The 16,002-nt window shown below is 42.4% G+C and overlaps 1 protein-coding gene across 12 annotated transcripts in view; it reads right to left on the reverse strand.

The window, feature by feature from the left end:
- KLF12 (KLF transcription factor 12) overlaps window positions 1-16,002 on the reverse strand; it is a 370,074-nt gene that overhangs the window by 189,130 nt on the left and 164,942 nt on the right. For 11 of the 12 annotated variants that reach the window (XM_073346757.1, XM_073346748.1, XM_073346728.1 and 8 more), the window contains one exon: window positions 8,081-8,170. In XM_073346757.1, the coding sequence (XP_073202858.1) occupies window positions 8,081-8,170 (90 nt within the window). Of the gene's footprint in view, window positions 1-8,080; window positions 8,171-16,002 lie in introns of those variants that run through there. The other variant, XM_073346814.1, reaches the window with a different exon arrangement.

The raw sequence follows: 16,002 nt of genomic DNA on the forward strand, positions 1-16,002 counted from the left end.
GTGCATCTAATGTGCTTCCCCCAGTTTTCCCCCTTTCCTGGCTCTGCTTGTATCCCCAATTTCCTTAAGTATTAATCAACTTTTCCTCAGCCACTCCCCACCCAGCCCACTTATACACAATCTATTTTTATTGAACATAAAGTTAGTACTCAAGAAATGGGCCAGAACTGTAACCATGGAAAGTGAAGCTTTCAGTTTATCCACAGAACACATACAGCATGGGCAGTAGCTGTGCAAGCCTCAAGCTTCCTCACACTGCCTCCGATCAACTTGATCCAACTTGACAGAGAGACCTCAACAAAGTGTGAGAGATCAGTTCCACCCGAATCAGGTATGCTTGATTGTTGACATCTCCTGGACCAGTTAATGCTGTTTTGGGCATACAAATACTTACTCTATAGGAGATGCACTCAGTTTGAATAAATTTTATTTTAATTCACCTTGCTGTACACTGACCTAAAGTTGGGATGTCAACTGTAGCACAATACACACAACTAGGATGGTTTCAGAGTAGCAGCCGTGTTAGTCTGTATCTGCAAAAAGAAAAGGAGGACTTGTGGCACCTTAGAGACTAACAAATTTATTTGAGCATAAGCTTTCGTGAGCTACAGCTCACTTCATCGATGGAATGCATCCGATGAAGTGGGCTGTAGCTCACGAAAGCTTATGCTCAAATACATCTGTTAGTCTCTAAGGTGCCACAAGTCCTCCTTTTCTTTTTACAACTAGAATGGGTACCCAATTTTTAATTCCAATATGTAAAGGAATTATTGGCATCAAAAATTGGGAACTGCATTATATTATATCATGCCTGTGTTTACACTGAAGGTGGAACTGTAACAGATTATATTGCTATGTAGTAAGTTCAAATGGCTTAGTGAATGTATTACATTCATTATCGTATTATATAACCTCACATCACCTCACATCAAACAGATATCAAAGTTCAGAAATAGGTAGATGTCAGGGCTGATCGAAAATTTTCCATTTGAACTGTTTTGACAGAAAAGTCTTCAAATTAAATAATTTTTTTGGGAGGTGTCTGCTTGCCACAGAAAATTTTTACATTTCATACAAAAACCAGACACTCAAAAACCCAGAAGTTTTCAGCGAAAAACTGTGATTCAGAAATGCTGCCACAGTGCCCTATGGGAGTTGTAGTTTACATGCCTTATGCACCCATTCTCTTCTCTGGCTTGTGCTTCCCAGCCACACTACATCTCCCAGGATGCAATTTGGCAGCTCAGCAAGAAGGGAGACTGTGGTGCATCATGCAACATGTCGTCTGGTCAGGACTCAAGCCCAGAGAGGAGAACTGAGATTCAAGTCACTTGATCTGAAACTTCCATGAGGGACTGCACTGACATTTATTTTAGGAGGAAATGTTTCGGTTTGGGTTTTTTTCTGCCCATAAAGTCAAAATTAGTTCTAGTAGATGAGAATGCCACAGTCATTTTATGACAATATTGTGACACTAACCGGAAATCAACTGAACAGCTGTATAATGGCACCCTGAATGCGTGGAACAGCCCCCGCTCCCATGTATCAAACACTGTCCCTCTTCTCCTTCAAATCTATCCATAAAGCCCATTACTTATGACAACTCTTCCTCCATTGAACCCTTCTCCGTTGATGCCATTTTGCTTTCTTACATTTGTACTGGTCATTTTTACCTGTCACACTAGTCCACAAGTTAGACTGCAAGCTGCTTGGGGATCGGACCTTGCCTTTTTGTGTGTTTTATACTGTGCCATATATGCCTAGTGCACACAATAAAATAAAATAAAATAAAATAAATAAATATAATATTGCAGGTATTGGGAACAATCCCATCACAATGGCAGCTAAGCATACTTTTAGCCAGATAAAAACAGAACCAAACTCAATCACAGGAATGGAGATCAAGTTCTCCGCAATGCTTCACAACAGCTGATTCAGCTACCTTGGAAAGGTGAGCAATGGCAGATCCCAGGTCCTTCTGTTAGCTGAAATTCTGGACAGCATGATGCATCTTACAGCATACAATATCCCACCTGCTTTTTTTTTTTTTTTACCTGTAAACTTGGCTAACTTGACAAAGTGACTGTACAGTCATTGATATTATTGTCATTATAGACAGTTCAAACAGACCCATTCTACAATTAGGAAAGCAAAAATCTTATAATTAAAAGTTGTAAAAAGGCTGGACATGTTTGAATATTAGGGGCCTGCATTTGATCCCCGAGAAATTCATGTAAAATCCCATTGGCTTCAAGACGAACAGGATCTGGCCATAGGCGGGGGGACATATCCAGGCTTTTTAGGCCATCACTTTAATATTAGTCTTGAATACATCACTTTTATAGACTATATTAGGGCCTGAACCTGCAAACCCTTAATACAACTGCTGTCCCGGATCAGGTCCACAGTCTGACTGATTCCCACTGGAATCAGAAAAATGCTCAACAGTAAGGGTGTTCAGGTTCAGGATCAGGGTCAAGACCTTAAACGGGGGGAGAGATAGCTCAGTGGTTTGAGCATTGGCCTGCTAAACCCAGGGTTGTGAGTTCAATCCTTGAGGGGGCCATTTAGGGATCTGGAGCAAAAATTGGGGATTGATCCTGCTTTGAGCAGGGAGTTGGACTAGATGATCTCCTGAGGTCCCTTCCAACCCTGATATTCTATGAATGGCCTTTAGTGCAGGATTTGCTCTGTTTATGAGGGACCATGTAAATGTATCGTTCTGTATAAATTAATCATAATCATATCAGTATTTTAATAATACACAATAATATTTCCAGTATTTTAATGGTATTCCTGGAAGTACGGCAGAATGAAAATGACAAAGTAAATAGATGCAATTTTCTGTGCAGGATGGGAGGATACACACAACGCCAATATGTTGGTGGATCCCTATTTGTGAAGTAGCCATATCACCAAGCTAAACCTGCCATATCATTTCAAGAATAAAAAAGGAACACCATTCGCTATCTGGCTGGAGGAAAGAGTGACAAATTATAAATAAAAAGTAGCAGCAATTTTTTTTTCTGTTACCAACACAGAGAACTCACAAACACTACACTAAAATCAGCTACATGGTATTAAAAAAGCTTTACCATATAATCAACTAAAGGAAATTTGATTGGAAAGTCAAACAGGATATCACAGTATTCAGTCACTTTGAACCTACCAGGTTGCTATTTGCAATAATTAATATTTCAGTCTATTTTCCCTCACTTTCAATATTAGCTTACGTATATAGTTTACATGTTTTTGTTCCCAAAAGTCAGATATGCAGCAAAGGAAAAGACCCCACATGCTACTCCACCATCGGAATAAAGAGCTGGTGCTGCTATCAACTTTAAAATTTTGGAAATAAGATGGAATACCAGGCTGGTGTGGGTTGGGCTGGGTTATGAACAGATGGATTCCTCTTTTCTTTCTTTCTTTCTTAACAAGGGCAAGGGTCATGGTGGATTTTCCATCACTGACCATTTTTAAATCAAGATTTGATGTTTTCCTGAAAGATCTGCTCTAGGAATTTTTGAGAGGACGTTCTACAGCCTGTGGTATACAGAAGGACAGACTAGATCAGTGGTTCTCAAACTAGGGCTGCTGCTTGTTCAGGAAAAGCCCCTGGCGGGCTGAGCCGGTTTGTGTACCTGCCGCAGCCGCAGGTTCAGCCGATCGCTGCTCCCACTGGCCACAGTTCACCGCTCCAGGCCAATGGGGGCTGCAGGAAGGGCAGCCAGCACATCCCTCGGCCCGCGCCGCTTCCCGCAGCCCCCATTGGCCTGGAGCGGCGAACCGTGGCCAGTGGGAGTTGCGATCGGCCGAACCTGCGGACGTGGCAGGTAAACAAACCAGGGGCTTTCCCTGAACAAGCGGTGGCCCTAGTTTGAGAACCACAGGACTAGATGATAACAGGGCTCTCTTCTGGCCTTGGAATCTCTAAATCATATTAGAAGGCTAGATTGTAGGCTGCGTGATTCCCAAAGTAATCTAACAGCAGTCATTGCTATCAATACTATCCCGAACTATGATTCAATACACATTTTGGAGATGTATGAATTGAAAAGGGGCTGTTTTGTTTAAAGCATTATTGTCATCACAAAGGCCATGCCTCCAGAACTATATAGCACTTCAGTGAGGCAACTGTTGCAATTATCCTGGCAGTGGTAGAACTGTCATATTTGTTATTATGTATATAGCATCATAGCTGTGCATGATATTTTAGACACATAAGATGAGAAGATCATATGGAAAGAGGAGAAATAGACTTGGGAGAGCAATATTAGCCTTTTCGTAGGTTTTGTCATTGTAGTCATTCTTTTCAACATCCAGTCACTGTCAGCAAAGGGAATGGAAATGGATGAAGCAGAAACTATGGGGTGAATTGAGGATGACAGAAATGATCTTTGAAGAGAGATTTGACGAAAGAGAGTGAAGTGGTGAGAATGGAGGAGATTAAAAGATTTGAAAGTTGATGAAAATTGAGAGCACTTTATTCTGTCTCTCTGAAAAACACTGATGTGGCCCTCCTTTACAGCTACTCCAGTAAGAAAGGACAAATAACATTTTTTGCCCCCAATATTTTGCTTTGGGTTTTCAAATATACCCATATAAAACAGCTGCTATATGGGTACATGTGATACATATTACCAAAGTGATTCAGATCAATCAGATAATGATACATAGCTTTCAAGCATCATCTAATTTGCGATGCATTTGTTCCAATTTTGCATCTACAAATGCAAAAAAATAAAATCCTTTTAGCAAAACTAGGGCCTGCAAACACTTATGCAAATGTATAACTTAACTTATATGAATATAGTTATGCATGTTCTTAAATGTTTTCAGGATCTGAGCCTTATAAACCACAATTTGTATAGGGCTTTTATACTTCATATTCAAGCCACTTAACACATTACATTTTAGTCCATTGTTTAACATTACTTCTGTTAATGAATTTATTGGCAATGCTCTGTCACTGAAAGGTATTTAACTTTTGCATGTCTCTTTAGTGCAGGGTTTGGGTTTTTTAAAACTATTTCTTGGTACAGCATGAACATGAACATTTTTCCTGCTGAAATGCCTCATTTTCTCCTGTAAAGAAGCTGGGTTGCTTCTTATATGTTTCTTTCTGAAGCTGGGTACTGCCAGACAAAGATTTTACTGATGATCAAAAGATCTCAAACAGTAGGACACCAGAGAATATTAAATGATAAGCAAATTCAGATTTCTAAGGTAATTCTACCAAGTTATTAGTAATGCTAGCTCTTGTTCCACAGTAGGAGAGGTAATAATGAATCTTTGTTAAAGAGCAATGCAGTAGCTTTTATGTAATGCCTTTTCTTCACTTATGATAAAGTCATTAAAACAGCACTGTCTTCTTGAGACCTCAGACAATAGTCTGCACTAAATCTCCCATGCAAAATTAAGGATAGCATTTCACTGGAAAAATAAGTATCCACTCTCGCTAATGCTAATGCTTTCCAAAAATTATAAATTTACACTAAATCAGTAAAGCTTTTCAGAGAGCAACTGCTTCACATTTTTTCAAAGCAAATAGAAAATCCATTCCCCTTGCAACTCCTCTATTCCATATTTGTCTAGTGATCTCCATCTCCCAGGTCTTGTCTTCATTGCAGTGTTAGCTCGAGATATCACTCAAGTGTTGTCCTTAACCTAACTCCCATCCACACATTTAACTCAAGTTAAATAGTGCTTTAAACTCAAGTAAGCTGGCCTGTTGGAGAGGGCTGGGGTAGGTTGACTTCAAGTGTTGCTAGAGTTAGTAATACAGTGGGGATACGCAACTCTGTGAGGCTAACACAATCATTCTGTGCAGCTTGAGTGTTGTTTTGCAGTGTGACCACTCATGTGAACTATGGTAACTCAAGAGGAATTAATTCACATGTAAACAACTCGAGTTAACACTGCAATGAAGACAAGACCCCACAAAAACCTACTTCCAAAAGTGGAACTGAAGTCAAGATAGGAGTGGCAACTAAAATTGGGTGCATCTTAACTGATTCAAATATGATACATTTTCCAACACACAACTATCAGAAGGCACAGAAAATAATACATCACCAGAATTTTCCATGCTAATTTTGAGAGTCTTATGTGCTCAGGTAATCTGTATTATCATTGCAGCTGGTATACTGGGGGAGAAATTTTCAGATTTGTTTTGTGCAAGTCTATGGCAAGCAATATCTTCAACAAATATGATTACAGCCTTTTATGCCAACCAGTAGTCAGACACCATTATTTGATTCATGCAGTAATTCACAAATCTTGTTGTTGTTTAAAAAAAAAACCAACAATCTTCTGACTACGTCTGGAACCTATCCTTCAAAACCCAAAGCAGATTGGAAAACTCTAGTGACTCCGTTGCAGTTTAAATTTAAAGCCCTCCTCCTCCCCCCCAGCTCTGCCTTCTTCAAATCCTCCCATTCCTTCAACTTCTATTCATCCATAGTTCATACTTGTACCACCCCTTTTCCCACCAGTTTTAATTTCAGTTAATTATATTAATACGCTTCCTTTCATTATTTCCACTCACCAGCAATGCAGGATTGTTTTTTATTGGTACAGTTTTCAGTGGTGTGTCTAGTCTAATCTAGTTTTCAACAGAGTGATGGAATTTCCACCATTCTTTTAGGTGACTTAGATGGTAAACTCTTTGGGGTAGAGACCATGTCTTTCTATGTGTTTCTACAGCATCTAACACAATGGTGCCCTGATCCTGACTGGGGCCTCTGGACACTATCGCAATAGAAATTAATTAATTAAAACTATTTCACTGTGTAACAGATTCCACTCAGTATGTTTTTCCTACTATTCAGCCTAAATCATCACTTTCATGGCCTACTTATTGATTGCCCCTTAAAGATTCATAAAGGTGCTTTATTCTTCTGACTAGACACTACTTTCCTGCCTCAATTAGCAGTGAAGCACATAAACTTCCAAACTAAATTGTGGTCTTTGTCCAAAGCCTCAATCACTGGAAAAAGAGCAATGACATCATTTTCTGAACATACAGAAGTCCATAAAACCTTATTTATAAAAGAACCAAGGAAATTAGGAAATCAAATAAATTGTTAATTTCCTTCTAGTTTCTAAGACCCCAAGTAGGTCTCCCGGTATCCAGTCACACTTTAGTAAAGTATGGAACCTTTTTTATTTAGGGGGCATGCGGTACTTTGCATAACTATTTGCTTTTCTCTATTAAAACACATTTTACTATATTTTCTTTCTCGTCAGTATTAAGAAAGGTTCATGGTATACATGAGTTTCATGCCAACCCACCAGAAGATATTAGAAAGATTACCACTAAAGGATCAGTCTTTTCAGCACTATGGTTTATAAAAAGCGCCCAGTTTGGTTGCCTTCTCACGCTCCATACTTTATTGCATTATGCCATCTCCTTATGTGTGCTGAGGGTGCTCCTGTATCACCTTTAAGAAGTTGCACAGATGAATCAGAATTCCCTTAAATGGGGTCTTTCCTCTCAGAATGAAGCTGGGAGGACATTTTAGGCAACTGTTCTTCCACTTCAAAATCCTTCAAAGTGGGCCCCATAAAGCTCAGTCGTCTCCCCCATATTGTTCAAAATCTAAATGAAGCCATTGGGAGAAGAGCTGGAAAAACACAGGCTGAAGTGTTAGCAGCTAACAGTCATCTCTAAATCAACAAAATTACCCCTTCTATTATATCTGCTGCCTAATGAGGGCATCTGTCTACAGAAGGTTATGTTGTTTTGCAATATTTGAATCCTTTTGCACTCCTCAGTGCTACTGGATACTCATATAAGGACTGCCATAATAAGACAGTATCCTATCACCATCATCAGTGTCAAGCTAAACCCAAATAAGGATCCACATAGTTCCAAAAACTTTCAATATATCTTCTTAGAGTACAGATTGCTCTCCACTCCCAGTGGATGAGTTTGGCAGTTGACAGAGAACTAGCCTCAGGAAGACAACAGAGAGAAGAGCACACCATGCAGGGGAGAAGCTGTCAACTGGAAAGTCTGGAAACAATTACCAAGACACTGAAGAAGAAAGGGGGGATTTGTCTGGAAACCCCTACTTACCCCTTGTTCAGATTCCAACAATTCTGTTTTGACTCTGACTGCCGGCATCCCATCCAGCATTAACATTCTGTTCTCAAAGGCGTTGATGTCCTAAGGAAGGGGATAAAAAGAGAATCAAAGGTCAACTTAAATGAAAAAAATGTTTGGCTCAGTTCACCTACAATGCTGCTGATGCAGTACCAGTTAGCTGGTTTTTGCTATAAGTTTATTAAAATGAGAATGCTGGACCATCAATTTGCTAAATCCCACAAAAGTTTGGGAATTAATGTTATTTGGTACATAGTTACCATCAACTTGTTAATTATATTTAAAATACTGTCAACTCTCCTATCAATTACCTATATGTAAAGAAACTAAATCTCTGTGGTACAGCAGGTAATAATTTTCTGATTTCTTCATTTGAAGCAGATATATATGTATCATCTCTCATTCACTGCTAAACTATCAATGACCACCTCCAATCCACTACTCATGCCAGCCTCCCTCACCCACTTGTTACATTTTCAAACAAGCACCTTTGTGCTTTATCCCATGCTGTCCCACATGCTTGAGAGGAACTCCCCATAAATATCCACAAAACTAACTCATTATTCAGCTTCAAAAACCTCCTCAAAACTCTCTTTTGCGATGATGCCTACAAAAAAATTTGATAATAGTAAGGCTGTTGGGCTGAGACTACTGCCTATCATACTGACCAATACTGTCTCATTGTTTGCTTGTACTCCCCACCCGTCTGCCTGTACCCATCTGTTGTCTCTTGTCTTATACATTCCAAGGACCCTCTTTTTGTTCTGTGTTTATACAGCACCAAGCATAATGGGGCGCTGGTCATTAACTAGATCTCCTAGGCCAGGGGTTCCCAAACTTGGTTTGTGGCTTGTTCAGGGTAAGTCCCTGGCGGGCCGCGAGATGCTTTGTTTACCTGCATATCCGCAGGTAAGGCTGCTCGCAGCTCCCAGTGGCTGCAGTTCACCGTTCCCAGCCAATGAGAGCTGCGAGCGGCCATACCTGCGGACGCTCAGGTAAACAGAGCGTCTTGCGGCCCGCTAGGGGCTTACCCTGAAGAAGCCGTGAGACAAATTTGGAAATCCCTGTCCTAGGCACTTTAGTAACTCAAATAATTACTACATATATATATATATATTATATATATATTAATACACACACACACACACACTTCCTCTTTGCTAATATTGAAAACTTTAGGGTTAGAATTGGCAGCCTTGTGTCCACACACGGAAGAGCAATTATTCAGGAAGAGCAATTTCTGAATAGCTATTTCAGAATAACTTCATGTGTAGACAAGCCCTAGATTTGGGTGGGAGGGATAGCTCAGTGGTTTGAGCATTGGCCTGCTAAACCCAGGGTTGTGAGTTCAATCCTTGAGGGGGCCATTTAGGGATCTGGGGCAAAAATTGGGGATTGGTCCTGCTTCGAGCAGGGGGTTGGACTAGATGACCTCCTGAGGTCCCTTCCAACCCTGATATTCTATGATTCTATGATCTGATGGGAGGAGAGGGGGAGTCCACAAATAACTGAGTAACTGTATTCCCAAATACATTAAAAATAGCTTAGCATGAAAACAAGGTAACAAAATAAAATAATGGTGTTCTTTGGAGTGACAGGACAGCAACGTTAAGTTCAGGGACAAAACTTCACGAGTAATACTCTGCACTTTTCAAATGGGTATCTCAACTACTTTTACAAATAGGCACTACACTGGCCAGTGGGTAAAAAAAGCAGTGGGTAAAAAAAGCTGTACCAATGAATACAATGGGGTGGATGAAGGCAATTCTTCCATCCTCTTCTATATCACTGAGGGTTAGGTACAATCCATCTTAGCTACAGAAATATAAATATTGCTACAACTATTTTACCAAGTGGCCAACAAAGGCACACATAGGTGAAAAGTGACTTCTCAAGGTAACCCAACAAATAAGGGACAGACTCTGGAACAGAATCCTTAAGTCATGAATCCACACCCCTACTGTAACCACTAGTCTTCCTCCTCAGTAACGACAAGCTAATGGGAAGTCTTCCTTATATTATTCGGCAGGCAGCACATCAGTATAATACTCTCCAGTGCATTTATTTATTTTGAAAGCATGTGTTCACTACTATATTTCTTCACACAATTTCTTTTCATTTTACAAATTGAAAGGTGTGAAAATTGGTGCTAACCCAAGTACAGTGTCCCTCCAGGATGGGCGGGAGTGTCGACAACTCCAGAAAGGCACAGCTACTTTGATCACATGATTACCTTTGTGAAGTTTTTTGGGAAATGGACCTGACTAGGAAACTGATCTTAAGAGATCACTTATGAGCATGGAATTTGGTCAATTAAAAAAAAGCAAAAAATAAAAAACAGGAAAATATCTTTAAAAGCATTTTAAGGACTACACCTGCCCAAGAGTCTCAGTTTTCATGAGAATACTAGTAGTCAGGTCTTAAAAACATTTCTACCTCCCCTGTTGCTGCATAAATAACTCACAGTAAAAGAGGAAAACTCAGACTATCTGGTGAAGTGCTCTGTGCTGACGGGACAGCTCTCCTGCCGGCATAATAAAACCACCTCGGCAAAAGGCAGCAGCTATGTCATTATGCGAAGCTCCGTCTCTGACATAGCGCTGTCCACACTGGTGCTAAGGTCAGTATAACTTACATCATCATCGCTTGGGGGGGGTGGCTTATTCATACCCCTCAATGACATAAGCTACTCGACATAAGTGGTAATGTGTACAAGCCTGAAAACAGGAAAACTAACATCTCAGTTCTCAAGGTACTCCCCAAGGGCAGACCAATTTGCCCATTTAGGGCCATACTGTCTTAAGTGGGGCTCTGTGTGTAGCAGCTTGCAGAAAAAGGGTGGGGGGGGGCACTGAAATTGATTATACATAAAATGCTGCCATGTGTACCTGTCAATGTCCCTTCCCCACTCTGAACTCTAGGGTACAGATGTGGGGGCCTCCATGAAAGACTCCCTAAGCTTATTCTTACCAGCTTAGGTTAAAAACTTCCCCAAGGTACAAACTTTGCCTTGTCCTTGAACCCTATGCTGCCACCACCAAGCGTTTTAAACAAAGAACAGGGAAAGAGCCCACTTGGAGACGTCTTCCACCAAAATATCCCCCCAAGCCCTACACCCCCTTTCCTGGGGAAGGTTTGATAAGAATCCTCACCAATTGGTAAAGGTGAACACAGACCCAAACCCTTGGATCTTAAGAATAATAAAAAATCAATCAGGTTCTTAAAAGAAGAATTTTAATTAAAGAAAAAGTAAAAGAATCACCTCTGTAAAAACAGGACGGTAAATACCTTACAGGGTAATCAGATTCAAAACATAGAGAATCCCTCTAGGCAAAACCTTAAGTTACAAAAAGACACAAAAACAGGAATATACATTCCATCCAGCACAGCTTATTTAGCAGCCATTAAACAAAAGGAAATCTAACACATTTCTAGCTAGATTACTTACTAACTTAACAGGAGTTGTAAGGCTGCATTCCTCATCTGCTCCCTGCAAAAGCATCACACAGACAGTCAAACCCTTTGTTTCCCCCCACTCCAGACTGTATGCAGAAAGGTGGTTACCCTTCCGTTTATATTTATGACACGCCCCCAAAATCACAGATAGGGTGAAATACTGGCTGTGATTTCTTCCTGGAGCTCTAGGAGAAAACAGAGTTAATAAGATACATGCATCTCTAAATATACTACTGACTGTATAAAGACTAACAATATTTTCCACATCTCAAGGACAATTTTAACCGGTTGATTCTGGGAAACTTTCACGGGAGAGTGAATCAGCCACTTTGTTAGAAGCTCCTGAGATGTGTTGGATGTCGAAATGAAAATCTTGGAGAGCTAAACTCCACCGAATACGTTTTTTGTTATTTCCCTTGGCGGTATGAAGCCACTGTAGCGCAGCATGGTCGGTTTGCAGGTGGAAACGCCATCCCCAAACGTATGGGCATAGCTTTTCCAGAGCCTAGACAATGGCATAACATTCCTTTTCACTGATTGACCAGTGGCTTTCCTTCTCAGACGTGTTTCTCAGCAAGAAGCTGACAGGATGGAACTCTTGATCCGGTCCTTCCTGCATTAAGACTGCTCCCACACCACACTCGGATGCATCTGTGATTACTAGGAACGGTTTGTCAAAGTCTAGGGCCCTTAGCACAGGGTCAGACTTGAGTGTAGCTTTAAGCTGGTTAAAGGCCTTCTGACACTCTTCGGTCCACTGAACGGCATTTGGCTGTTTCTTTTTGGTTAGGTCTATCAGTGGGGCGGCGATTTGGCTGTATTGCGGTACAAATCGTCTGTAATATCTGTCCAAGCCGAAGAAGGATTGGACCTGTTTCTTTGACTTTGGGACAGGCTACTTTTAGATAGCATCCACTTTGGCCTGTAGGGGGTTGATAGTTCCTTGACCCACCTGGTGTCCAAGGTAAGTCACTCTGTTTAGGCCTATTTGACACTTCTTAGCCTTAATAGATAGTCCTGCCTCCTTTATGCGCTCAAAGACTTTTTTTAGATGTTCCAGGTGTTCTGCTCAGGAATCTGAAAATATGGCCACATCGTTAAGGTAGGAGACTATATATTCTCCTAATCCCCCTAGGAGACCATCTACAAGTCTTTGGAAGGTGGCGGGTGCATTCCGCAGCCCAAAAGGGAGTACATTAAATTCATACAGCCCGACATGTGTGGTGAAGGCTGACCTTTCCTTGGCGGATTCATCTAGCGGTACCTGCCAGTACCCCTTGGTTAAGTCCAAGGTAGAGATGAACTGGGACCGACCCAGTTTCTCCAATAGTTCATCTGTGCATGGCATTGGATAGTTGTTTGGGTGAGTTACAGCATTTAGCTTACGGTAGTCCACAAAAAAACGCATCTCCCCATCTGGTTTGGGAACTAGAACCACTGGAGATGTACAGGCACTCCCGGAGGAGTGGATTACACGCATCTGTAACATATCCAGGATCTCCCGTTCTACAGCAGTTTTAGCTTGAGGAGACACCCCGTAAGGTCGGGCTGTAATTGGGTGAACATTACCTGTGTCAATGGAGTAGTATGCCCGTTCAGTCAGTCCCGGGGTGGCTGAGAATGTTGACGTGTAGCTAGTGCACAACTCCTTGATCTGCTGTCGCTGCATACGCCCAAGGGTCATGGAGATGTTTACCTCTTCTACGCCACCATCACTTTTCCCTTCGTAGTAAACACCTTCAGGCCACTCAGCATCATTTCCTCCCTGGGCTGTAAACTGACAAACCTTTAATTCTCTGGAATAAAAGGGCTTAGGAAACTAATATGGTACACCTTAGGCTTTTGGTTGGAGGTGGGGAATGCTATGAGATACTTAACAGCTCCCAGGCGCTCTTGGACCGTGAATGGCCCTTCCCACGACGCTTCCATTATATGGGCCTGGAGCGCCTTTAAGACCATGACCTGGTCCCCTACTTTGAAGGAACGCTCTCTGGCATGTTTACCATACCAGGCTTTTTGCTCTTTTTGAGAATCCTGTAGGTTTTCATTAGCAAGGGCTAAAGAGATTCAGAGGGTGTTTTGTAGGTTGGTTACAAAGTCCAGAATGTTAGCTCCTGGAGAAGGTATAAACCCCTCCCATAGCTGCTTCATCAACTGTAATGGCCCCTTAACCTCACGGCCATATACAAGTTCAAATGGTGAAAACCCTAAACTAGGATATGGTACAGCTCTGTAGACAAAGAGTAACTGCTGCAACACTAGGTCTCAATCATTGGAGTGCTCATTTACAAATTTATGTATCATGGCCCCCAAAGTTCCATTAAACTTCTCCAGGCCATTTGTTTGATGATGGTAAGGGGTGGCAACCAAGTGGTTCACCCCATGAGCTTCCCAAAGACTTTCCATAGTTCCTGCCAGGAAATTAGTTCCTGCATCTGTGAGCATGTCAGAGGGTCAACCTACCCTGGCAAAAATGTCTCCTAGTGCCTGGCACACACTTTTAGCCCTGGTGTTGCTTAGAGCTACTGCTTCCGGCCATCGGGTGGCAAAATCCATGAAAGTCAGTATGTACTGCTTCCCTCTGGGTGTCTTTTTCGGAAAAGGATCCAGAATATCTACAGCTACTCGCTGAAATGGAACTTCAATGATGGGGAGTGGCTGGAGAGGGGCTTTGACCTGGTCTTGGGGTTTTCCCACTTTTTGGCATACCTCACAAGACCGGACATAGGTAGAAACATCCTTGCCCGTTCCCTCCCAGTGGAATGACCTCCCCAAATGGTCTTTGGTCCTGTTCACCCCCGCATGGCCACTAGGATGATCGTGGGCTAAGCTTAATAGCTTTACCCAGGACTTAGTTGGAACTACCAACTGTCTCTGAGGATGCCAGTCTACCTGGTGTCCACCAGAAAGTTTCCTTGTATAAAAGTCCTCTTTCTACAACAAACCCGGATCGATTAGAAGAGCTGAGAGGCGGTGGGTTGCTCCTTGCTGCCGTCCAAGCTCTCTGGAGGCTTTCATGTGCTTCCTGTTCGGTCTGGAACTGTTCACTTGATGCTGGAGACATCAGTTCCTCATTGGATTGTGGACCTGGGCTTGGTCCCTCTGGAAGTGATGCTGGTGATGGGGCTGTTTCCATTGACTGTGAACCGCTTTCCACTGGTGCACTATTTTGGGGTTCAGGTTCCGGCTGAGCCTCTTGTGTAGGGTTATCGGCTGCTGCCCGTGCTGGTTCAGTGGGGCCCTCTGTTGTTGGGGTTGCAAGTACTGGATTCAATGCTGGCAATGTTTCTGGTGCTGCTTGTTCCACCGGTGCAGGTTCTGAGACTGGCTCTGTCTGGGTCTCTGTGACTGGATCCACTACTGCTGTTGCAGACATTGGCATGTGGTCTGGTTCCATCACCTCTGACCGGGTCCTCGGAATACAGCTAGGTGTGACAGTTTCCTTAGCCTGGCTGCAGGTGACCATTTCCACCCTCTTGGCTAGCTTCACATGATTGGCCAAGTCTTCCCCCAGCAGCATGGGGATGGGATAATCATCATAGGCTGCAAAAGTCCACATTCCTGACCAGCCCTTGTACTGGACCAGCAACTTGGCTGTAGGCAAGTCAAAAGAGTTTGACTTGAAGGGTTGAATAGTCACTTGGATCTCTGGGTCAATTCAATTGGGGTCCACTAAGGAAGCATGGATAGCCGACACTTCTTGTCCCGTGTCCCTCCACATGATGACCTTCTTCCCGCCCACACTCACAGTTTCCCTCCACTCTGAGAGTATCTGGGAGGTATCTGGGCCTGAGGACCTCTGGTGTGATTCCAGTGCAATGAACTGTAATCTGTTGGGGTTCTTGGGGCAGTTGGCCTTCACATGCCCCAGCTCGTTACATTTAAAACATCGTCCAGCTGACGGGTCACTGGGGCGAGGTGGGTTGCTGGAAAATGGTGTGGCGGGACGATAAGGTGTCTGGAGTGTTCCTTGGGGTGTAGTGGGGCCTTGGGCTGCCCTCGGTAGTAGGGTGTGGTCTGAGGGTGTCCCTTCTGGTATCCGCTCCAAATGAGACCAGGGCTGTTCCTCTCTCCTCCTTCCACCCATTTTGTTCCAGTTTGCCCCGCCTCTCTGGCGGTCTGGGACTGCTCGTATTGATCACCATAAGAAAAAAGACTTTCTGCTGAGTCCATTTTCTTATCCCCAAAACACTGTTTTATTTCCTCCTTGGACTTGTTCAGGAATTGCTCCTGTATCATCAAATCACACATTCCTTCAAAACTAGTTACACCACTTCCTTTGACCCATTTATCTAACAGATCCTTCATCTGGTTTACATAAGCCACATTACTTAGTCAAGGCCCTCTCTTAACGGCTCTAAATTTTACTCTATAAGTTTCAGGTGTAACTTGAAATTGTTTAGAACCAAATTCTTAAGTTTACCATAGTCAGAAGCCTC

Source organism: Lepidochelys kempii, chromosome 1 (assembly GCF_965140265.1).
Source record: "Lepidochelys kempii isolate rLepKem1 chromosome 1, rLepKem1.hap2, whole genome shotgun sequence".
Lineage (NCBI taxonomy): Eukaryota > Metazoa > Chordata > Testudines > Cheloniidae > Lepidochelys > Lepidochelys kempii.